Source organism: Capsicum annuum, chromosome 6 (assembly GCF_002878395.1).
Source record: "Capsicum annuum cultivar UCD-10X-F1 chromosome 6, UCD10Xv1.1, whole genome shotgun sequence".
Classification (NCBI taxonomy): Eukaryota; Viridiplantae; Streptophyta; class Magnoliopsida; order Solanales; family Solanaceae; genus Capsicum; species Capsicum annuum.
In genome coordinates, this window is record NC_061116.1 from 224486029 (window position 1) to 224511363 (window position 25335).

Genomic DNA, 25335 nt, shown 5'->3' on the forward strand with positions numbered 1-25335 from the left:
GGTTGTCTTGTTTTTTGTTCGTTTGGTCTAGAGCTCAACTTGAAAAAAATTTGCTTGTTGAATCGAATTGAATACTGCAGAATGAAGTTAGTAAAAAGTTTATCGTAAAAATGTTAATTTAAAATTGATAAAAAGTCAATAGCATTGTCTATTTCAATGCCGTATCACGTTGTAGTTGTTGTGTGTGTATTTAAAAAATAAATAATCCGCGACAGAATTGATGATGGACCAGTTTTTGGAAGGCGTGCATGGAGACTGAACTGCGCCGCGCCCCCACATTGAGCTGAAAATGGCTATGCATTCAAATCTCACATCAAACAAAACACGGAAAAGAATAAAAAATACCTTTGAATTATTTAAATTGAAGCAAAAATATTCTTCGTTATTTTTTTGGTTTAAAAATATCCTTTCGTTTAATTTTTGGCTCAGAATTATTCCTCTATTAAATTTTTGGCTCAAATTACCTCTTTCTCTAATAGTTGGACACCAAGCATGCCACATGAACAAAAAACACCACTTGAACAATCTATACCAACATCCAAATGAGAAATTCCTCTTTAATCCACTAACCCGCTTAGTAACCATAAAATCCGACCCAACCCAAGCTCCCTTTTAGAGATGAAACACATGTAGGAAAACTAAAGTTTGAATGTAGGCAATTGCATTCAAACTTCACATAAAGGTTGAATTTTACATTATGTGATTCATATTGTTAAAAGTTGATGATTTTCAAACAAATTCATCTAGCAAAACAAAGTATTAATTTTTTTAATAAAATTTACAATCTAAAAGATGAAGCAAAACAGAGTATTATTTTTTTTTAACAAAATTTACAATTTAAAAGATGAAATAAAAAAAAGGAAAAGAAAAGCTTTTAAAAATAAAAGGAGTTTCAATCATCACTTTGAAATTATTTCTCCTTCAACTTGTCACCGTTGAAGTATTCATTCATTTTACACAATATATTTTTATTGAAGCGAATTTGAAAACATTTCAATTAATGGTTTAGCGAAGAAGCAAAAGACAGTTTTTGGGTTGATGATTTTTGAGAAGAAATGAAGAATATTTTGGGTTGGGTTTTAAAATTGGGATGATGGTTATTAAGTCGGTTGATAGATTAGATGGGGAATTTTCCACTTAAATGCTGATGTGGACGATTCAAGTGGCGTTTTTTGTCCATGTGGCATGCTTGGTGTCCAACCATTAGAGAGAGGGGTAATTTTAAGCCAAAAATTTAACGAAAGGGTATTTTGAGCCAAAAAAGTAACGAAAAGTATTTTTGACTCTTTTCCGAACAAAAAATAGTTATTTCCCTCCTTGTAACATGTTACTTTGCCAATTTCTATCAATATGGTGCATCTGTCAGTAGGCAATTGACAAACATTCTTTTTAAGGAAGGGAATTCAGGATGAATATTTTTTTTTTTATTCGCTATTCGCTATACTCTGATTGGATGCATACTGCCATGATCAATCGATTGACGGGGAAATTGCATGAATCTTTACATCATTACTGCACATAGCACAAAACCTTGTTAATGTGACTTCTTTTCCTCTGGTCTGTTCAAATTGATAGGTAAGGTCTGCATAGTTACATCTTAGGTCCTGTCTTTCGGGCACATCTACCGTTAAAAGTTGCGAGCTCAATAAAATTTAATAGTAAATAGTTGCTCAATAAACCGTTAAGATTTCACTCATTAATATATATGAATAATTTATTCAGAATTTAGTACGCAAGAAGGATTGTGATCTAGACAGTACGAAGTCAAGATTTTCACTATTGTAAACCAAAACATAAGACAAATAAAAACACGAAAGAAGTATGAGAATTTAACAAATGATGGATATATACTAGCTAAAAAAATAGAAAGAAACAATTTAAAAAAATAAAATAAAAGAGAGAAGCAAAAACGTTGAAAGCTGGGAGGGTGTTTGAGAGGAAATTAATCCAAAAAACTAGCCTAATATAACGGATATATGTTCAATTATCCACATTTCTATCTAGCAGATCCAACTTACTTTAATTTTCTAACAATCTAAACAAAATACTAACACTAATTGTTTCACCAATATCTCTTCCATTGTCACCAAATTTTCTTGTTCTATCAACAAATTTTGTGTAAACAAACAAACAAAAAAAAAATGGTACAAAGAAGAGTTTCAGCTACGGCTGGATTAGTGCAAGGGCGTCATCGTCAAGAATTATTTATATGTCAATTTTCAGATATGACAAATTCCAAAGGATGTATATGGTCTGGTGGTGACCCTTTATCTTTTAGTTTACCACTTGTATTGGCACAATTGATTTTCATTTTCTTTGTTACAAGAATTATTTTTGGCCTCATCAGACCTCTTAAACAAAGTATGGTCAGTGCACAACTTATTGTAAGCTCCTTTTTTTCTCTATTAACTATCTCTTAAACTAGTGTTTCAAAATTCACGCTAACCAAGTTGATTCAGGATTCGAACTTAACGAATTTAATAACTAAATTTGAAATGGATTCAAAATGCTCATTTCGTTTTAATTTATTTTTTTTAATCCGTCTAAAAAAGAATAACAACACTCTTTTTTTTGACAATTATACTTCTAACTTTCACGTGACACGTTTAAGACCATAAGATTAAAAGATATTTTGGTACGTTTTGTTTATCTCTAGTTTAAGTCAACAAGATTCTGAAGACTCGTTTAATTTCTTAAAGTTTAAATTGAAACGAAGGTAGTATAATATTTCTTGAAGTTTTTCTATTTTTGCACACATGTATGTCTATGTTTCATGTAGAAAGTGCGTGTAGTTTAACTGAATGTTGTTTATAGGCTGCATTTGCCCCTGAATACCTAACAATTCTATTGGTTCTTGTGTCCCAAAATTCATGATATTGTCGTTGTTACAAGTGGATTCAGGATTTAAATTCGATGACTTGAACAACTAAGCTCGATACCTTTTTAAAATGGGTTCGAAATGTTATATTTCTTGAAGTTTTACTCATGTGTCACATGTTTATATTTATGTTTCGTGTTGAAAATACTGGATTGGTTGAACTTCTTGTTTATAATATAGGCTGCATAGATCTTCTGCCTCTGAATACCTAATAATTCTATTACTTGTAAGAGCTAGGATTTTAACTTCGATGGGTTCAGAATTAGACGTTGGTTGAAATTTTAATGATTCTTTTCTTTACGTATATATATATGTGTGTTCCATGTCTAAAATATTGGTTTCAGTTTATGGTGTTGTATATAGGCTACATCCACCTCTGATTACTTGTGTTGCAAAATTTATAGTATCATTATTGTTGGTCTAAAACAGGCTGGTATTTTCTTGGGGCAATCAGGCTTAGGTCGTTTCCGCTCGTATGCAGCCACGATGTTTCGACCAGGAGGGAAATTAGTGCTACAAACAGTTGCAGATATTGGTTTCTTGTTTCATGTTTTTGTTCTTGGAATTCAAATAGATCCAACAATGATCAGAAGAGTGGGGAGAAACGCGGTGCTAATTGGTGCTTCCTCGTTTGCTCTGCCTTTTGCAGTTGGAGGAATAGCCAGTTTGGCATTACCGGTTTTTTCTGACATAGATGACGCGACGGAGCATTTCCTGCCTTTCATAGCTGTAATTAACTCTGCTTCATTCTTTCCGGTGGTCACTACCCTTCTTAGCGACCTTAAGATTCTAAATTCGGAAATCGGTCGAATAGCTACATTGGCCTCGCTGGTCAATGACGTTTGTATATATGCTGCTTCCATACTTTTCACAGCAGTAGATGCATCAGCAAGTGATTCCAAGTGGAATGGAGCATTATCCGTTGCATGGATTGGCGCATTCGTAATAGTAGTCGTGTTTGCTTTAAGGCCATTGTTGAAACATGTTGCTAGGAATATACCTGTAAGAGGGTCTATGAAGGAAAGCCAATTTCTAATGATAGCTGCACTAGCTCTGATCTGTGGATTTGTCGCGCAGACTATTGGACAGCCTGCTGCTGTTGGTACTTTTATTTTGGGCATAGTGGTGCCAGAGGGACCGCCTTTGGGCTCTTCGTTGGTCTACAAGATCGATTATTTCTGTACTGGATTGCTGCTTCCTGCTAAGTTTGCTATCAGTGGTTTGTCAATGAACATATTTTCTCTAGGAAAAGGAAAGAGTCTTTTAGGCGTCGAGGCAGTGATCCTGTTGGGCTATTTAGGTAAGTTTACTGGTACTCTTGTTGCAGCAGTTTTCTTTGGGGTTTCCTTCCGAGATGCAACCTCTCTTGCTCTTATCATGTGTTGCAAAGGAATTGTCGAGGCATCCTATTATATCGGCTTAAAGGATTCTGGAGTATGCAACCCATCTCCTCTCTTTTCTATGCTTATATATATACACTGACAGACAATGCGAACAATTTTTTCGTGTTATACTGCCACTGTTATACAAGTTATTTATGTGTCTCTTTTTTGGTTATCTACAGATAATATCAAATGAAGCATATGCGCTCTTGCTAATCACAATGTTGGTCATAACAGGAATTGCGAGACCTTTAATTTGTTACCTCTATGAGCCATCAAGAAGGTACTCAGGCTGCAGAACAAAGAGTATACAACATTTGGATCCGAACGCTGAGCTTCGGGTACAAGTGTGTATTCACAGCGAAGATAATGTCCCGAGCATAGTCAATCTTCTTGAAGCCACCAATGCCTCTAGGAGGAGACCGATTGCAGTGTTCGTTCTTAATCTAATGGAGCTCAAAGGCAGCGCAGCCGCTGTACTGGTGCCAACTCATAAACGCAAAGTGAAACTCAAGTCCCTGCCTAGCAGAACTGAGCATATATCCAACGCGTTCAACATTCTCGCGCAGAGAAATCGAGGTTTTACGGCCGTGCAACACTTCACATCCATCGTTCCTTATGCCACTATGCATGATGACATATGTACAATCGCAGTGGATAAAGGTGTCAATATTGTGATCCTCCCGTTCCACAAGCAGTGGGCTATCGCTGGAACAGTAGGAGCCAATTTCCCGGCTATTAGGATGGTGAACCAACAGGTACTCCATAAAGTGCCTTGCTCAGTTGGGATCCTAGTTGATCGGGGTCAATTAGCTGATAACACACAAATCTTGTTTGGCCATTCCCTTTTTCGTGTTACAATGCTTTACTTAGGTGGTCCTAATGATAATGAGGCGCTAGCCTATTGCTGCAGGATGCTAGGGCATCCCCACATCAGCGTGAATCTTGTCTGGCTCAGACATTCGAGTGATGTGAACATCGAGAAGAAAATGGAGCCAAGTATGATACATTGGTTCAAGGCTCATAGCAAGGTTGCAGGGAGGGTGAGTTTCAAAGAACAAGTGGTGCATGATGCAGTGGGGACAACTCAGGTTCTTCGTTCACTCGATGACTGTTGTGATCTTTGTATTGTTGGTAGAGACCACGAACAGTCCGAGTTAACACTAGGGATTAACGAATGGATCGAGTGTCCAGAACTAGGATTTATCGGAGACATGTTAGCAACTTCGGATTATAGTTTTTCATTGTTGGTTGTGCAACAAATACCTCCAGGAACTGAGCTCATAAACGTTGAGTCACTAAAGCCTGTTGCTGGCAGTTTTTTATCTGGTTCAGGTATATATAGTCAGCAATCTGCTACAAGTAAATATAGTCAGCAATCTGCTACAAGTAAATATAGTCAGCATTCTGCCACAGGTAAATATAGTCAGCATTCTGCTTCAGGTAAATATAGTCAGCATTCTGGTTTTGGGTCTTTGGGGTAGCAACTGAAAGTTGTTGTCCTATTTGATCAATGCCAAAAATGTAGAAAATAGGTTGAAGGATAGACAAAAAAGGGCAACGAAGCCCGGGGCACCAAAGCTCCCATTATGCGCAGGGTTTACAGAAGGACAGAAAAATTTGTTAGGATCGAGAAAGAATGGTCCTCCTTTGCATTATAAATTTTGACAAAATTGTATGTAGAAATTAGGAAACACAAGGTTCAGTGTAACTGAACTTTGTTGCAGAAGGCTACTTACTTTAAGTTTTTATGTATAATTACTTGCAATAACTTTCATGTAACCTGATAATCTCTTTTTCTAAAATTAAACTACTATTACTAACACAAACAAGTTTGGACCCTTCTTCTATTCACTCTTTGCAAAAACAAAATAATGCCAAGTATGAAGTATGGTTTATTGCGTTAAAACACTATACTAAAATTATGTATCAAAAAATTGTTCAATTTTGTGTTAGTATCATATAAAATGCTTATTTTTTTCCCACCTAACCACTTTATATGATACTTAGGCAAGGTTGAGTGAAATGTTTTATTAGAAAAAATATTTTATATTCGTGATACTTAAAGTTGAGTGCTTTTTTCGTTACAAAAATAATTTAGCAACTTTAGTAAGATAAAAGTTAAAGTCGTCTGACTATTTATTGAATCGATCACCACCTGCTATGGGAGGCAAAGCGCTCGCCACCGGAAAGTTTTCCATTCTCAAAACTCAAATTCTCATCCATTTCACACTATCTTGATCTCTCTACTTTTCCTTGTTCTTGAAGAACAAAAATGTTGCGTATGAGCAGTTGTATGATTAGCAGATATAATATTCTAGTAATATTTTTCCTAAATACTTTGGGTAGTTAGTTAGCACTTAGCAGGCTGCCTAACCCATGTAACGAAAGTGAAGTTGCACATTTTTATAATAATTGAGGGATTGGCTGAATCTAATAAAGCTTTTTAACCACATCCTCGTACTTACACTTGGTGTGAATTTGTGAAGAAGTATGGGTTAGCAAAGGTCATACAATTACTTGACAAAATTACACTTTTTTCACTTAATTATGATAATTCAATTATTTAATTGCACATCTGTCATATTTGCACCTGTTCCTTGGACTAATATATACCTAATGAGTACTTTTATACATTATTACTTGTGTTTTTTTGTTCTCAATTAAGTGTTGTAATTTGATTGACAAGGAGTTTAAGAAATAAAGCGAGATCATTAAATTCTGTGATTTAAAATTAAAGATGTATGTAATTCCTTAAATCGTGTGATTTTAAACTTGTGGCCTTGTAGAATGTTGTTGTTTGAAATCTTACTAAACGTAGAAAAAAAGACACTCTTCTTTGGACAGGTTAAAAATGAAAGTAAGACTTTTAAATTGAGACAACAAAACAATAATTAAATAGACTATATATTAGGTCATTTGTCATTTATAGTTCTTAAGGTATGATCTACATGCATTTTCGTATATATATATATATATATATATATATATATTTTTTTTTTTTTTTTTTTTAATGAAAATACGTTTCTCCTCTTTATTTGTTACGTAAGTATCCCTTTTAATCCACCAAAACAAACCCAATATTCAACCTTAGTTTACTTTGCTTTGCTTCAATCACTTGACATTCAACAAACATGGACACTTCTGCAAATTCAAGATTTGAAATTTAGCTCCTTATATATATATTTATATAATAATTTTTATCACAATAATATAAAATTTGAACTAAAGCTATTGATCTGAACTCGTACTGTCAGCTCTATCAGCCCCGTTTGGACAACGCATCTAAGAGGGACGAGTCCATTTCAAGAACAACATATAAATTCGAATGCTGACCCTTTCCATCACAAGAAGTGCACATTTGGGTTAAACTAATTGTAGTAATTGGGGCCATATGCTTGCTTGTAATTGGTTTACCTTCTCCAATGTTTGGCCAACAAACAGCTCCCTTCATGCTTAAATTAGATATTTCAATTGTCTCATCATGCTAATGAGATAAATTCAACTAGATATTAAAAAAGAAAAAGAGATTAATTTCAAACAAGATTAACTTCTATATAACTTTCATGTTATCAAGTGTCACGATCCGAGTTGAGGTCTTGGCCGCGACGGGCATCCCGAACCACGAAGGCCCGAGAGACCTCCTTAGTCCACCCACTAGTGATATTGTCCATTATGGGCCTAGGCCCGCACGACTTTAAAAGTCGGCACTAGGGAGTAAGACTTGATTACCGGGTTGATATAGGAGCGGCTTTGATACCACAACCAGAGTCGAGACCCTAGCCGCGACGAGCATGAAGGCCCAAGAGACCCCACTTAGCCCGCCCCACTTGTGATATTGTTTGCGCTGGGCCCAAGCCCAGCACAACTTTAAAACTCATCACTAGGAAGTAAGACTTGCTTACTTATATACCCAACATCCCTCTTGTGTTTTGCCGATGTGGGATCCTTATCCTAATTACATCAAGTAATTAAAACAAAGCTACTTACAATCTTCCGTTAAGCCAACAAACAACCCCCTTCATACTTAAATTAGATATTTTGATCATCTTATTATGCTAATGAAATAAATTCAACTCGATATAAGAAAACAAGAAGCGATTACTTTCAATCAAGATTAGCTTCTATATAATTTTTACGCTATCAAATAACTAAAACAAAGCTACATACAATCTTCCGTTAAGCCAACAAACAGTCTGTTATGAACCAATTGTCTCACATTGAAAAAATAGAGAAATGCTAAGGGGATTATAAGCCAAATGAGTTCTCCCACCTATTAGACTAGTATTTTGGGTTGAGCTCTCCCATTTGGTTTATAACATTGGTGCTTTCATTGAGACTCCCACGCGTTGGGTCGTGACTCGGAGTGGTGGCCTGCATGTCAGGGGTGGTGGCCTGGACCCCAAGAGGGGTGCCAGCCGTGGCCAACGAGGATCGATTCACGCGTGGAGCCGCGACTCAGAGTGGTGGCCTGGACCAAAGAGGGGTGCCAGCCGTGACCAACGAGGTCGTTGGTTCTCAAGCGGAAGCAATTGTTATGAACCAATTGTCCCACATTGGAAAAATAGAGAAATGCAAGGGGATTATAACCCAAATGGATTCTCCCACCTATTAGACTAGTCTTTTGAGTTGGGCTCTCCAGTTTGGTTTATAACACAGTCCCCTTCATACCTAAATTAGATATTTCCATTATCTTATCATGTTAATAAAATAAATTCAACTAGATATAAGAAAAGAAGAAGCGATTAATTTCAAACAAAATTAACTTCTATATAACTTTTACGCTATCAAGTAACTAAAACAAAGCTACATACAATCTTCCGTTAAGCCAACAAACAACCCCCCTTCATACTTAAATTAGATATTTCGATTGTCTTATGATGCTAATGAAATAAATTCAACTCGATATAAGAAAAGAAGAAGCAATTAATTTCAATCAAGATTAACTTCTATATATTTTTTACGCTATTAAGTAACTAAAACAAAGCTACATACAATCTTCCGTTAAGCCAACAAACACCCCCTTCATACTTAAATTAGATATTTCAATTATCTTACCATGCTAATGAAATAAATTCAACTCGATATAAAATAAGAAGAAGCGATTAATTTCAATCAAGATTAACTTCTATATAATTTTTACGCTATCAAGTAACTAAAATAAAGCTACATACAATCTTCCGTTAAGCCAACAAACAGTCCCCTTCATACTTAAATTAGATATTTTGATTGTCTTATAATGCTAATGAAATAAATTCAACTCAACATAAAAAAAAAGATATTAATTTCAATCAAGATTAACTTCTATATAACTTTTATGGAGGATATTAATTTCAATCAAGATTAACTTTTATATAACTTTTATGCTATCAAGTTACTAAAACAAAGCTACATGCAATCATCCGTTAAAAGTGATATTAGTAACCTGAAATATAAGTAGGTTTCTTGCTATAACTTGTTAATATACACCATGGCACATATAAGTTAAATGCATTTCAATTTCACCAACCATTTTCTTATTAAATCTTAATGACAACCATCTCCACATATTAAATAACAGCAGGATAAGAAATTAAAGAAGATATCTTGAGAAAATTTGGAAAATTGCGAGCGTGTTTGGTTATTGTAGAAAATGTTTTGCACAAAATATGTGTTTCTCTTAATTATTTTTTTATGTTTGTTATATAAGCAAAAAAAAATGTAATCCTAGCAATCTAAATAAATACTATGGGAGGTGAGAGTGGGGTAGGGGGTGGAAATGGGTGAAGATGAGATGTGTTGAAGGGTGAAAGGACACAATCAATATAAAATGTCATTCGTGAAACTTGTTTTTCTTATTTCTTATAGGAAAGTCATTATCCTCATTTTTAAGGAACTTGTTTCCTAAAAAAAATATTTCTAAAAAATTTTGACCAACTAAATATGAAAAAAATTGGAAAACAGAAAAATATTTTCCACGGTACCAAATACACCCTTAGAAGTAAAAGGGAAAGGAGAAACCGTTATTAACTGAATAGTCAAAATTTACTTGCTGATCCATCAGACACCAAAGTCTTATATTCAAATTAGATTAAGAATAAATTGCAAGTAGTTACACCAAATCCACCATATAGTTGGACTAAGTTGCCTAAAACTTTCCTAAATACATGTTTGACTTTAAACTAATCTACCTACAAATCCATGCATTTACCTTTTATCTTTTTTTTTTTCTCAACAAAAGAATAAACAAATTTTATGATTCCCTCCTTGCAACATTATAAATACACAACTTCATTAAGACCTCTAACAGAGCATTACAACTTTCAAGCTTTTACTAAAGCAAATGCACAAAAGAAGTGAAATGGAGACTTGTCTAAGCTATCTCATTGTGGTTATACTATCACTACTCTCTTGTTTTGCTAATGCAGAATTTCACAACTATGAATTTATTGTAAGTATCCATTCACACTTTTATCTTATAATTTAGAAAAAATTTTCAAAATTGTCATGGAATATATATATTTTTTTAAAAACAGGTTCAAGAAAAAAGTGTAACAAGGCTTTGCAGAACCAAGAATATAATCACAGTGAATGGGCAATTTCCAGGACCAACCTTGACAGTTCGAAATGGAGATACACTGTCTATTACTGTCGTTAATAGAGCTCGTTACAATGTTACCATCCACTGGTAACTATCTTTTAAACGACCTCTTATGTGTACATGTATTATTGTTTACACTGTCCATGTATAGAACGTAAGCTGTTCTAAATTTTCATGCAGGCATGGAGTTCGTCAAATGCGAACACCATGGGCTGATGGACCTGAGTATGTAACACAGTGCCCAATTAGACCCGGAGGAACTTACACATACAGATTCACTATTGAAAACCAAGAGGGTACATTGTGGTGGCATGCTCACAGTAAATGGCTTAGAGCTACTGTTTATGGAGCATTAGTTATTTTACCAAAACAGGATTCTGAATTTCCTTTTTCACATCCCAAGAAAGATATTCCTGTTATTCTTGGTAATGCTTCTTTCTCTTTATATTTTGAATTTAACTTATGTACGCTGACAGTGAAAAAGACTCTTTACGCAATTTTTATTCCACTCTGAATTTGATATGACTATTTTTATTTTGCGTAGGGGAATGGTGGAAGAGAGACATTATTGCAGTACAAAGACAAGCACAGTTTACTGGAGCAGCTCCTAATATTTCTGATGCATATACTATTAATGGTCAACCTGGTGACCTCTACAGATGCTCTAGACAAGGTTCTTACTACATATTAGCCTTCTGAAAGGATTTATCTTATATACGCCGACAGTGTAAATAAATCGTTTAATCAGGACTAATTTTCAGAATTATAATGCAGGTACCGTGAAATTCTTGGTGAATCCTGGAGAAAAAGTTCTCCTGAGGGTTATCAATGCTGCACTCAATCAACAACTTTTCTTCTCAGTTGCCAACCACATGCTCACTGTTGTGGGTATTGATGCTACTTACAACAAGCCTTTTACAACTAATGTCATTATGATTGGACCTGGCCAAACAACTAATGTAATTCTCACTGCTAATCGGTCCCCTGGCCGCTACTATATGGCGGCTCGTGCCTATGCCACAGCCAGAAATGCACAATTTGACAACACCACTACCACGGCCATTCTTGAGTACACAAATCTCAACTCAGGCGCGAATTCAAGGCCTTCATTACCTCAACTTCCAGCCTTCAATGATACAGCCACTGCCACTGCTTTCGTTACCCAGTTGAGGGGCATCCCAAACAATAATAGAGTTCCCAATCAGATTGATGAGAGCTTGTTTTTCACTGTTGGACTAGGCTTAGTTAATTGCACCCCTGGTCCTAGATGTCAAGGGCCTAATAATACGCGTTTTGCTGCTAGCATGAACAACGTTTCATTTGTTCTTCCTAGAAGAACTTCATTGCTGCAGGCCTATTACCAAAACATTCCAGGGATTTATACGTTGGACTTCCCACCTGTTCCACCGGTGCAGTTTGACTACACAGGCAATGTTCCACAAGGACTATGGCAACCAAGATTTGGAACAAAGCTGTACAAGCTCAAGTTCGGTTCTACTGTACAAATTGTGTTGCAAGATACTGCTATCTTCTCAACTGAGGATCACCCTATCCATCTTCACGGATACCATTTTTGGGTCGTAGGACAAGGTTTTGGTAACTTCAATCCTCAGACAGACACTGCCAACTTTAACTTGGTTGATCCTCCTGTCAGGAACACAATCGATGTGGCTGTTGGTGGATGGGCAGTCATTCGTTTCGTTGCTGATAATCCAGGTAAAGAACCACATTTCATCATTAAAAATGTTCCAAGTTTGAAATTTTGTTTGATTTATGTGATCTGCTACAGGGGTTTGGTTGTTCCATTGCCACATTGATTCTCATTTGGCTTGGGGCCTAGCAATGTCGTTCATCGTCGAAAATGGAATAGGAGAGAAACAGACAATGGAGCCACCTCCACCAGATCTACCACAATGCTAAGATGTTGAAATTGTAGCAAATTGTCCTTGTAAAATTAAGCGGTTCTTAGTGTGCCTGTTTGTTGTAATGTTTCATCAAGTGTGAGTAATCAGGATTCTGCCTTCTGGAATTCATTTGTCTATTATTATTGTTCAAGTATCAACCAAGAAAGAGTTTGACTTCACGTTGTAATTTGTATGTACTAATCACAATCTTGGATTCCGTCACTATCAAATAGAAGTATTGAACAGTCATTATGTGTCTTCTTCTTAATATGAATATCCACGCCGCGTTGAAAAATTGGCTTGACCTGGAAATTGCTTCGTTCCAACAACAATAATATACCCAGTATAATTCCACAAAGTTAGATATGGGAACGGTAGAGTCTACCCAGACTACCTAATTTTTGCCCTTCAGTATGTTTTACAAAGACACAACTTATTAATTCCTACCTAACTTATGTAGATGGAGATATAAAGATGCATAACTTATTCCTAGGCAACTTTTGCGGCAAACAAAAGTTCTCTAAACTAAGGCAGCCTACTACACAAATAATCTTTTACCTTGCTGAATTAGCTCATGGTAAAAGAATTAATACTTTGGCATACAATTTCCACTAAATGAGCAACAACAGCAAAAATTAATAATCACCAATTTTCACTTCAAAATAGAGGTTATTCCGGCGAGGACTTGAAATAAGACAGAACAATGAACATTGACCCACAAATTTGTCTCGGCCTTTAGGGGTAAAATTAGCAAAATGTCTGATTTAGGTATATATTGCAAAATACATCACTAACATCGTACCAACTAAAATTAATTCTTAATTTTATAAATAATAACATTACTACGTAAGAATAATAATATAAGATTTTATATCATTTAAAAACACAAAACTAAAAATAACAAGTATGTATATTTCTAAATAATTATATTTTTGTATATACTTACCGTCTCTTCTTAAGAGTTTATTTTAGATCACTAATTTTATTGAGAGACACTTGCTTGTTTTAAAAAATTAACATTAATTATACGAATCTTGTCTTACGTGTAAAAACATTTGGCAATGTTACGTATTTATGGAGTAAACTCAACAAGTAGCTATCAAGAAAAACCATTAATCAAAAAACCTCAATAAACACTCAATCAAAAAGAAAATTATAAAAAGAAATTGATGAATAATTAGAAATAAATAAAAAAATAAAATTAAAAAAGATATATAACCTGTAGAAACAAATTAAACAAAACCCCAATCTGGTTAATATAAATAGAAAAATAAAATGAAATGGGAACAAATAAAAAAAACGGATCTAAAAAATGAGTCATGCATATATTATACCTCACCAAAAATATATTATTGCATTTTAAACCATTACTCGTACTGAGAAACAACAATATCTATGTCGAAAATAAAAAGCGAGTTAAAGAATATTTCTACGTGATAATATTTTGATAAAAAGTTTTAATGAGATTGAGGATAAGTATAGTGATTATATCACTAATTTAACTAGAAAAAAAGGTAGTACCTCTTGTTACTTTGCACTTTGTTTTGGATGGTAGTTTGCCATGATTTTATCATATACTGTATTGTATGGTATGTATAGTACAATATAATATAATATTTGGATAGACTGTATCGTTCACTACTATTTAATGTGAATTATATTATTTGATTTGACAGTATGGTATCGTAACTAGTAAATTTACTAAAATGTCCTTAATTAATATAAATGTTAAATTTATCAATAACTATTAATAAAATAATTTTATTCCTATTAATTTATCATAATTATGTCATGTAGATATATTAAGTTGTTAAATTCATGTAAATTCTAACAAAGTCAATAAAATAGCTGATCAAATAAATATAACCAGATTTATTTTTTATAGTAACAATTTTTTTTTTTGGTGTTTTGATACGTGACACCGACGACAAGTACAAAGTTTGAATGCATTTTTTGTGTATTCTACGGGTGTACTCGGTATAAATTAAAAAATATATTTTTAAGAAAATAAATTGTTTCTTACTTATTTTCTTGTGTTCGTGACACAAGTAGAAATTTTTTTTCTAAAAGCATTTGTATATATTTAACACAAAATAATGAATATGATAAAGGGTGGCGGGGTTAAAAAATTAAATTTTTCTTAAAGAAATATTTGGGTGTGGGGATAGTGGAATAAGGGGTAAGGGGTGGGAGTAAGAAAAAAAGTTCTATTTAAATTTTTTTAAAAAAATTACTTCTTCTTTTTTTTTTTGTGTGTGTGTGTGTATGATGGCGTAGGTGGTGGGGTGGGGTGGTGGCAAGATGGTAGGGGGTGGGGTAATGTAGGAAATTTTTCTTGAAAGTTTTAGAAATAAATTAAAAAAAAAAAGATTAGGGAAGGGAGGAGAGGGTAGTAGGTGGTGGGGGTAGGATCGGGTAAGAACAAAATTTTGAAATATTTTTTTTAGAAAATAATTGGGTGAGGGTTTGGTGGGGGTAGGGTCGAGTCGAGGTAGGGGGCGAGGCTGGTTGGGCGGGAGATCAGAGTAGGAGGTGGAGTTAAATAATATAAGCTGAAGGAAAAATAAGATTATATAATATTAAGTAAGGGCATAATTGAAAAAAAAATTAAATCATGGATACCGCCAAATTGGTGGTTATATAAAATGAGCGGTTTCCATGGTTACCAAATCATGAAATTAAACCATATCATACCATACATTTTAAATAAGGCTTAAGTCATTGACAAGCCCTTAAAGTTGTCTCGAAAATTTACTTAAACCCTTCAACTAAGGCCTGTACCTATCAGACCCCTAACCCACTCGAATTTTGACTCAATCAAGCCTTTTTTTTCGTATTCTCATCAGGTCCCATGCGCGTATCTCCAAACGCTGCTGATGTGGAAAGCTATTCCACTTAAACCTTTTCACGTGTATTAAATAAATTCACATATACTTGCCTTATTACATTTAAATGGTCAAAAATTTATTTGGACGGAAAACTTTCTCTTTCCTCGACGTTAACTCTCTCTCTCTTCGATTAATCCTCATTTAACTAAAATTTCATTCAAATCGAAGAAGAAATTTAGGGATTTTGCTCAGATCTTTCTCGTGTAAGTGTTATTATGATTTATATTTATTAAGTTTGTTAAATTTTAGCATAATTTAGTTTTTAAGGTTTTGAAATTTCACTGTTAGGGCTGTGCTTTTGGGAATATTCCGTCACTTTCTTAACATACATTAAAGGTTGTAGCTTTTAGCTAGTTGGTGTGTACTTTGGGTATATTCCGTTAACTAACTTTGAATTTTTTGTTGGGTTTGAAATCGAGAGGGCGTTATGCAAAAACTATTAGCTGCAAACCATAAAGACAATAACTCAGATGACAAAGAAAGACATACTAAAAACATAATATTATTATTTGATTTGGCCAATTGGCCTACAATAAAACCTACTATTAAAAATAATATTAAAAAACATAAAGCTAATGAGAGAGAAAATCTCCCCCTAAACGAAACTCTTAAAAGACTATATCGTGGATGCTATTGTGTTATGGTATGAGAAGAGGGTCTTCTATTTATAGATGTCCAAAATCTTTCCTCCAAAAAGAGGTTAGCCAAATATGAAAAAAAATTATATTTTTTTCTTTCAGGAAAAGTAAAAGTAATTATGGTAATTTTTATTTTCCTTTTAAGAAAAATAAAACTTAAATATAGTAAGAAAATTAGGGCAAAAAACCTAACAAATCTCCCCCTTTTAGCTTGATTTTCTTCACTTGATCCGTTTTCTCTTCATATCACGTGCATGAACTTCGTTCTTGATATAATCTTCATAACTGCTGCTTGCCATGGTTAAAAATAAGGTTTAAAATATCATGGTTAAAAATTAATTTAAAAGTAATATTTTATTTTCATTTTTAAAGATGCAACAACAGGCGTGTTGAAAATATGGTTGAAACTTGTTCTCCACATGTAGTTGGACAAAAAACTTCATTATCGCTCAAATTGTTGCAGCTTGATTTTGAAACTGCTTTGAACCTGTTTAACCTCGTCTCACCACACCATTGGACCATTGAACTGTAAGCTCTGATACCACTTGTTGGGTTCGAAATTGAGAGGTTGTCATGCGAAAACTATTAGTTGCAAACCATAAAGATAATAATTCAGATGACAAAGAAAAACATACTAAAAACATAATATTATTATGTGATTTGGCCAATTGACCTACATATAAAACCTAATATTAAAAATAATATTAAAAAACATAAAACTAATGAGAGAGAAAATCTCCCCCTAAACAAAACTTTTAAAAGACTACATCGTGGATGCTATTGTGTTGTGGTATGAGAAGGCGGTCTTCTATTTATAGATGTCTAAAATCTTTCCTCCAAGAAAGAGGTTAGCCAAATATGGAAAAGAATTATATTTTTTTCTTTCAGGAAAAGTAAAAGTATTTATGGTAACTTTTATTTTCCTTCTAAGAAAAACTAAAACTTAAATATAGTAAGAAAATCAGGGCAAAAATCCTAACATTTTTATCCTTTGTTGCAGGTGACGTAACAAATGGAGATTATTTTCACAAAATTTCACCATGGGGGGCCTTTTCCAATACGGGTGTTCCTACATATGTTGCAAGTTGTTCCAGAACTAAGGTACATTGACAAGGACCACTTTTCCTTACTGGAATTGTTATTTTATACTAAATAATTAGGGTGAAACTATTAGGGGATTTTATTATCAAGATGCAGTAACTAAACAGTTCAATTTAATTAAAACTGACCAACATCTCCTTGAACTAGTTAAAGACTTAAAACATGAGGACTCTATTGATTTTTATGTCTGTCATGTTTTAGATAAACCAATTCTTGACCCTAATGGTCCCACTGTTTTTTTACCTACTCGTGAGGTTATTGAGGGTGCAGACCTAGAAAGAGAAAGTGTTGGTGTTGATGATAAGAGAGAGGCTGATCTACAAGATTTTAACCTAGAAGATGTTGAGATAGAGAATGTTAACTTAGGTAAAAAGAGGGAGGCTCAAGTAGAAGATGTTAACCTAGAAGATGTTGGTGTAGAATGAGGTAATGAGGTTGATGTAGAAGATAACCATGTAGAAGATGTTGGTGTAGAAGGAGGTGATGAGGCTGATGTAGAAGATATTCATATAGAAGATGTTAATATAGAAAATGGGTTATCAGATTACTTGAGTAGTGATTCAGATCTTGGAGATATTCCTTCAGATGGTGGCTCAGATGTTGATGAGAAGTTGAGGACTTTTAGACAAGAAAGAAGGAAAACAAAGCCAACAACAATGCCAAATATAAAGAAAGAGACCAAAAAGCAATAAAAAAGGCTGATGAAACTGAAGAAGTACCTGTGGGAGTTTCTGGTTGTGTAGATAGAGGCTTTGGAGATATTGGAAAAAATAAGGCTACCAAATATTCTGAAAAGTTAGGTAGAGATGAATATCTTGATAGTTCTAACTGTTGGAGTGAAGATAGTAAAGAGATAGATGTAGATGTTGTTAGAGGAGTAGATTTACCTAGAAAAAGGAGCAACAAAAAAATTAGGTATGATAAAAATTATGAGTTTGCTATGTTTGAGCTTGGAATGATTTTTGAGGGTGCAAAACAGTTTAGAAAAGTTGTTGCAGATTATGCTGTAGAGTATAGAAGGCAATTGAAGTTAAAACCTAATGAAAAAAATAGAATAAAGAGTGAAGTCCATTGCAGCTAATTGCAACTGATTGCTGTTTGCTTCTACTGATAGGGATTCAGATGATTTTATTGTTAAGAACTATAACCCTATTCACAAGTGTATTCATCTAAACAAGAACAAGATGTGTGATTCAAAGCTGATTACTAGAAAGTTCAAGAACAGAATATATTAGGATTTGGGAAATTTAGGATTTGGTAAGAGAGGTGTTGGACCTTTATGTAGGTAAAACTATTTGTTATAGGGCTAAACATATTGTTATGAGGGAGAATATGAGTGATTGAAAGTTGAAATTTTCCAGATTAATGCAGACATTACTAATACACCTTATTCAGCATTATTCTTATACACTCTACCAAACGACCCCTGCCCCTAAGTGCTTGTTTGGATGGTGTTTTGTCATGATTTTATAATGTATGGTATTGTACAGTACAATACAATACAATGTTTGGATTAACTGTGTCGTTCACTGTTGTTTAATAACAGTTTTATTGTTTGGTTTGATCGTATGGTATTGTATCGTAACTAGTAAGTTTACTAAAATGCCCTTAATTATTATAAATTTTAAATTTATCAATAATTATTAATAAAATATTTTTCTTCTTTCTAATTTATCACAAATTATGCCATGTAAATATATAAAGTTGTTAAAATTCACGTAAACTCTAACAAAATCAATAAAAGAGTAGATCAAATTAAATGTAATCGGATTCATTTTTTATAGTAAAAAATTTCATTTTCTTTTGGTGTTCTGAGACGTGACCATTAACTATAAATACAAATTTTGAATGCATATTTTGTGTATGCTACGGATGTGTTCGGTATGAAATCCCCCCAAAAAATTTAGGAAAATATATTATTTCATTCTTATTTTCTTTTGTTCGTTACACAAATAGAAAAATATTTTCTAAAAATATTTGTATATATTTAACATAAAATAATGAGAACAAATAGGAGAAGCGGGTGGGATAAGAAAATTATATTTTTTTAAAAAATATTTAGATGGTGGGGATAATGGAGTGGGGGAGGGGGTGAGGTCGGGGTATGGGGTAAGTAAGAAAACAAAATTTGATTTTTTTTAAAAATACATTAAAAATTATGGGGGAGGGGGGGCTGATAAGGAGTGAGGGTGGAGTAAGAAATTTTTTTTGAAACTTTTTAAAAAAATAAATTTAAAAAATAAAAAAAATTGGTGCTGGTAGGTGGGGGTGGGGGCAACGAGGGGGAGGGGTGGGTGAGGTTGGGGTGAGAAAAAGTTTTAAATTTTTTTTAAAAATAAAATTTTAAAAAACAGGTTGGGGGTAGTGGGGTCGGGGTAGGGGGTGGGATAAGAATAAATTTTAAAATTCTCTAAAAAAAAATTAAAAATATTTTTATTGGGGGTGGAGGTAGGGTCTGGGAAGGGGTTGGGGGATGGTGGGGTGGGGGGTCAGGGTAGGAGGTGGAGTTAAATAGGTAAAATAATATTATATGATATTAAGTAATAGCAAAATTGTAAAAAAATTACGGAAATCATGGGATACCATAAAGTGAGGGTTTCATGGTTTTCAAACCATGAAATTAAACCATACCATGTCATACCACACATTTTAAGAAACAACCAAAACAAACATGGTTCTCCTAATAACCATACCATGAAAAACCATCATCCAAACAATGTGTAAGTGATTAAATGATAATTGCATCATGTTCTCCAAGAGAAAGTTATTGATTGAAATATATCTATATATTTACATATTTCTACTTGTACGTGATTATCACAGTACAAAAAAATGGTCAAATTGTGGGGATTAATTTTATGGTTTGCGGGGGTTTTAAATCCCCGCAAAATGTAATTGCGGGGTTCTCAAAACCCCTAGAATACGACGTCACAAACCAGTTGCGGCAGTTTTTTTTCAACCCCCATAATTAATTTGCGGGGGTTATTTTGCGGCGGTTACGACCCCCGTAATTAATTTGCGGCGGTTATTGACTGCCGTTATTCTAAATATATTTTTTTTATAATAAATTTTTATTTTAAACTTGCGGGGGTTAAAACCTCCGCAATTGTTTTTTTTTTAAAAAAAAAAATTAGTAGAACCCTTTAATTTTTAATAACTAATAATAGATTCTAATTTTAGTTCAAATTTAATTGTTCCTTTAGGCATAACCTACAATTCAATATTTGTTAAATTCATATATCATTAATACAACAGAGTAATTAAATATTGTAATTGACAAACATATAAAAAATACATTGAACATTAAACTTCAAAATTAAATTTTCAACATTAACATCTTCAAACACCAAATTTTCAACATTAACTAGTATCTTCAAACTACAAAATCAAATTTAAACACAAAACCTTTAATATCCTAAGATTCACTCCAACCACACAATTACATCAGCATAATTGAATATCCAAAACAAATGCAACGAAATCAAAGAATGTCATTAAGATCATTATCATCACGTGATCTCCTTGCATCCATGGGCGAAATGGGTCTACTAGCCTCATCACTTGGCTAACATAAAAATGCAAAGTACAAAAATCAATCATATAAGTAACAATTCCAAATTTGGGAGTTGATTTATACTCTAGTTCATATGTAAAATCTCTTAGAGAAATTATACACTATGATGGTACAAACAACAATTATAAAATCTCTAAACATATTGCTACAATTCCTCTAATGCTTACTGGAAATTGCATATCATAACAGAATTTTCACTAATCTCAGAAAAAATTTCCTAATCCTTTAGAGTTGGTGTCTGAGTTAAGTTTAGGTGCAGCCAAACCTGCGTTTACTCCCATGGACATCAATGTTAAATTAACTAGAGAGTATGATGGTCATGTAAAAAAAAAAAAAAAGCTTCCAAAGATCCTCTACTACCAAATCATAGTATATACCAAAGATTGATATGTTAACTTCTTTACTTAATTATGACTAGGCTAGATAGTGCATTCAGTTTCCATACCTTAAGATATGTGAAGACTCATCCAGGTCAAGGTACTACTATCTGGCAGTGCAGAAGACTCAACTGCTTATTATGATCTAGATCGGTTAGCTTGTCCTAACTCCAGATAGTCTATCACTAGCTAGTTGATAAAAATGGAGATGCGCTAGTTTCTTGGATGTCAAAGAAATAAACTATTATAGCTAGAAGCAGAATATAAGAGTCCGACAGACAGTTTCAGAACTAATATGGTTACTTGGTTTTATAAAAGAGATCAGGATCGGAGTCTAAGGTTCCAATAATGTATATCGTGATAGCAAAGCTGCAATGCGAATTACAGGAAGTCCCATATACCACAAAATGACAACATAGTGAGATTGAGTTAGGACCTAATCCACCTGAAGAGGGAAGCGGATGAAAAAGATGACAACATCGAAGTGGTGCCAGATAGGGAAGAGGAAGATTAGCATATCATACTAGAATTAAGACTAATGCTGAGCTATTATTTTGTTTCTTTAAATTTCCCTACTTGACATGACATAAAGTTGTATCCTTTTCAAGACTATCCTACACAAATAACAAAATTTTCAGATTATACCAAAACAGTTACATATAACAATTATATCTACCTTACAACTGATATATTTACACTTTGAAATTTTCAGCTCCATATAACAATTAGTTAAGGAGTTCAACTGTCAACAAGTACAAGATAACAAAAAAAGCTTAACCACCTACAATAAAGTTAGTGCATGATCTGAAATGAACTAAAGAAAGCCAACGCTCGTGAAAACAACATAAAGAAAGAAAGGTAACAGAAGAGTGAAGATCACAAACGATAAACCATGTTCATCTGTGAATCTCAAGGTTAAATGAGGCAATGTGTCATGTGTTATTTGAAGTTATGTACCTAAAGGCCTACTTGCTGAACTCTTAACTGTGCATATTTAGTTTGTTGATGACTTACCTTCTCAATAAGAAATCTTCCACTCCTGTGCAACTTTCAGGTCTTTCTCTTCACGCTAGAACAATGATAAAGGGGAAAAAGATCACCTTAAGATTAAGATTAAAGAACATAAAATGCATCTTAGAGCTCTTTTATGTTGCTCGAACTCTTCAAGAATGTCAATGGGTACGTGTCGGATCCTTGAGAAATAGTGTAATTTTGAAAGATCTGACACGGGTGCGGTAACATTTTTGGAGAGTCTGAGCAACTTAGGATCTCTTACCTTAAAAATTGCACATGCATATGTCATTGTTTCGTCTAGAAAGAGCGAGAAGAGTTCATTACTCTGAAAAAAATTAATAAATATACTTATCAATCTACACTTGAAGCCACAGGCCTATGTAAGATGTGAAAGTCATAAGAAAACAACAAGTTTCACTATGATCTTGACTATAGAATACAAGTTATTTACCAGATCATAGTGACGAGAAATGTTCTTACGAGCTTGAGTTAGGGTGTTCTGGTTTGAAACATGTCGAATGAAATATTTTGTAGATGATAGTGCAGCTGTAAAAAGCAGCGGTGTCCACCAGCCTTCGGAGAGTAAATGCAAGGAAAAGATTTAACATATGAATAGAAGTTGCAATATCCTTATTGTTGTTTCAATAAACTGTTTACCTTCTCTTACTAGACCTTGTGACAGATGCTTTCAAATCTCTATTGTTAACAAAAATCTGTAAAGGAATTCAGGATGCCAAGTACCAAGAATAATCTATTGACAATGAAATAGAGTCACTTTCTCACCATGAAAAGATTAAGAAGACCGTTGTTCTTATCAACAGAAGAGAAGTCCCCATGAATAAATGCATCAGCAAGGCCTAAGTCGCCTTAGGTTTCAACCTATAAAAGATTAGTTTATGTGAAAAAAATTTTCCATATCGGAGAATTCTTTGAATTTTTCATTTAGTGGCTCAATCACTTGTACCTTCCAGTGAAATTGTAGACTATGAACTCTAAGATAAACTTTGAGAGAGAATTTCTTCTCTGTTCCTTCGAATGTGAACATCGTACCCCCTTCTTCTAAAAATATATAGTCTAAGAACAATATATGCATTGTTCGTGTATATTGTTAAGTATACAAGAGAATAGATAGTCATAAAAGCATAATAAATGTACTTTTGCTAAAACTGGCTGGGTAGAAATTCCATGCTGTTAAATAAAATCATTTTTGAACTAAACCTATACAATGTGAAACTGTTATAACTCACATTATGCATCCTGTCGCGATGAAACTCTTGAGAAATCTAGTAACGAGGAGGCATGCTTCTGTTTCTGGATAGGTTGGTACCATGTGTTTGGGATTGTTCAGGACACTATAGGTCCTCTTAAGTAGACCTTGAGCAGCAATAGCACCTGCCTGAGAAGAAGCAAAAAAGGATTATTATCCATACATTGTATCGTGTCCATGGATTTTGTTTCTCCTATTATTATATCTTCTCGTTTTGGGACATGTTGGCAGGATATATCACTACCTTTAGTCCATCTTCATGAAAGCCATAGCCTGAAAGTGTTGTAATAAATATAACATCAATGAGCGATGAAATCCAAAGCGGCTATAAAATTCGTGCACTAAAAGAACGCGGAGAATAGAGAATCTGGATAATCTCATAAAGCACCTTGATATGCTCCACAAAACCATATTTCTTTCTTCTCTTGGATTTGATTTAGCTCAGATGAAGCTTTTGATACAGCAACTGAGGGTACTGGATGGCCGGTGGTCCACTTAAATAACGTGTACTCTGGTGTGTGAGGAGGATTAAGAGTTAGGCACGCGCAAAGAACCTGTAAACAAAGTAGAACGAGAGCAAGTTCCATCTTTGAAAAAGAAAACAAGTAGAATGAGAAAATCAAGTTCAAAGGCAGTTTAAATAATAGGTGCGCGCCCAAAGTACCTGTAAACATATTGGAAAGCATCCAGTATTCTAGTTTTATTCGTATGTTGCATATTTGCCTAAGATTCTCAGAGTATCTGGTGCATGAGTAGCCATTATGCATCCATCAAATACTTATTTGGAACTATCACTGCAAGATACTGTACAACCTGCAAGCTCGCTTCTTTTATGGTTAGAATTATGCAGGAGTGACTGAATAGTGAGATATTTGGTATATAGTATGAGGTAGTCGTCATCGTTTGATTTGAATTTTGTACTATTTATTGAAATTGGTTTTGAAAATTAGGGTTCCTTGAAAGAAAAAAAGATGAAGCTACTGATAAAGAACTACAAGTCTACAACTTCAAATGCACCTAATAATGAACAAAATAGACATAAAAATCTCTAATATATTCAAACAATCTCCGAGGATAAAAAAGAACTACAAGTCTACAACTTCAAATGCACCTAATAATGAACAAAATAGACATAAAAATCTCCAATCTCTCTTATCAAACTCCAAGAAACTCAAAATTCATGAAATCACCAATATCCAAACAGTCACCAAAAAAACTACAAGCTTACAACTTCAAATGCAAGTAACTACAAGTCTACAATTTTAAGGCCAAGTAATAATGAACAAAAATATGCATTAATTGTTGCTTACTGAGATATAAAAGGCCAAGGAGTCGGTACCAAAGCTGGAGTTGTAGAGTCAAAGAATCCTTCGATACCGGAGCCGGAGGTGTACGAGTCACATAAACAGAGCCATTATCAGTACTGCCTCATAGGAAATTTTTGGGAATCCCTATCAATTGGGCATATTTGATATGAAATTTCTTAAATTGGAAAAAGAAAGAACTCACTCTAAACAATGGCTAAGGATAGATCGGAGCTGGGAAGGAAATGGCCGACCGTAAACCTCCCACTGTGTAGCAATGGCCGGCTTACCATCCACTGTATAGCAATGGCTTCTTTCAGTTCGCAGTATTTTTTTTTGGGGGGGGGGGGGGGGGGGCAAGGGCGAGAAAAGCCTTTGGGGGGGAGGGGAATAGGGGAAATATTCTTTCAGTTCGCGGTCTCTTTTTC

The 25335-nt window shown here is 34.0% G+C and overlaps 3 protein-coding genes and 1 pseudogene across 6 annotated transcripts; 3 read left to right on the plus strand and 1 right to left on the minus strand.

The window, feature by feature from the left end:
* Positions 1-1724: 1724 nt before the first annotated feature.
* LOC107875448 (cation/H(+) antiporter 14) lies at positions 1725-6255 on the plus strand. Of its 2 annotated transcripts, none has more exons than XM_016722172.2 (3): positions 1725-2384; positions 3308-4312; positions 4443-6255. In XM_016722172.2, the coding sequence occupies exons 1-3, from the start codon at positions 2142-2144 to the stop codon at positions 5742-5744; spliced, it is 2550 nt and encodes an 849-aa protein (XP_016577658.2). In that variant the 5' UTR covers positions 1725-2141; the 3' UTR covers positions 5745-6255. The 2 variants fall into 2 exon arrangements, with proteins under 2 accessions (XP_016577658.2, XP_047270127.1); XM_047414171.1 differs by having other exon boundaries at positions 2254-2384; positions 3333-4312.
* Positions 6256-10553: 4298 nt separating this feature from the next.
* Positions 10554-13018, plus strand: LOC107875446 (laccase-3). Its single transcript, XM_016722170.2, has 6 exons — positions 10554-10690; positions 10776-10927; positions 11021-11265; positions 11385-11513; positions 11615-12556; positions 12630-13018. The coding sequence occupies exons 1-6, from the start codon at positions 10583-10585 to the stop codon at positions 12758-12760; spliced, it is 1707 nt and encodes a 568-aa protein (XP_016577656.2). The 5' UTR covers positions 10554-10582; the 3' UTR covers positions 12761-13018.
* Positions 13019-20707: 7689 nt separating this feature from the next.
* Positions 20708-25204, minus strand: LOC107845212. Of its 3 annotated transcripts, XR_007056848.1 has the most exons (12): positions 25113-25204; positions 24914-24971; positions 24268-24416; positions 23992-24157; positions 23848-23876; positions 23301-23732; positions 23120-23215; positions 22994-23049; positions 22788-22909; positions 22599-22661; positions 22337-22391; positions 20708-20936 (listed from the first exon to the last, which is right to left on the minus strand). XR_007056848.1 is itself a non-coding variant. In XM_047414173.1 (6 exons), exons 2-6 carry the CDS (start codon positions 24368-24370, stop codon positions 23329-23331), a joined length of 486 nt encoding a protein of 161 aa, XP_047270129.1. In that variant the 5' UTR covers positions 24371-24416; positions 24914-25197; the 3' UTR covers positions 23223-23328. The 3 variants fall into 3 exon arrangements, 2 of the variants coding, with proteins under 2 accessions (XP_047270129.1, XP_047270130.1); XM_047414173.1 differs by lacking the exons at positions 20708-20936; positions 22337-22391; positions 22599-22661; ... (1 more) ...; positions 22994-23049; positions 23120-23215 and having other exon boundaries at positions 23223-23410; positions 23584-23732; positions 23992-24114; positions 24914-25197; XM_047414174.1 differs by lacking the exons at positions 20708-20936; positions 22337-22391; positions 22599-22661; ... (1 more) ...; positions 22994-23049; positions 23120-23215 and having other exon boundaries at positions 23405-23732; positions 23992-24114; positions 24914-25193.
* A 9-nt stretch (positions 25205-25213) lies between these two features.
* The window catches only part of LOC107873801, a 1023-nt pseudogene continuing 901 nt past the window's right edge, over positions 25214-25335 (plus strand).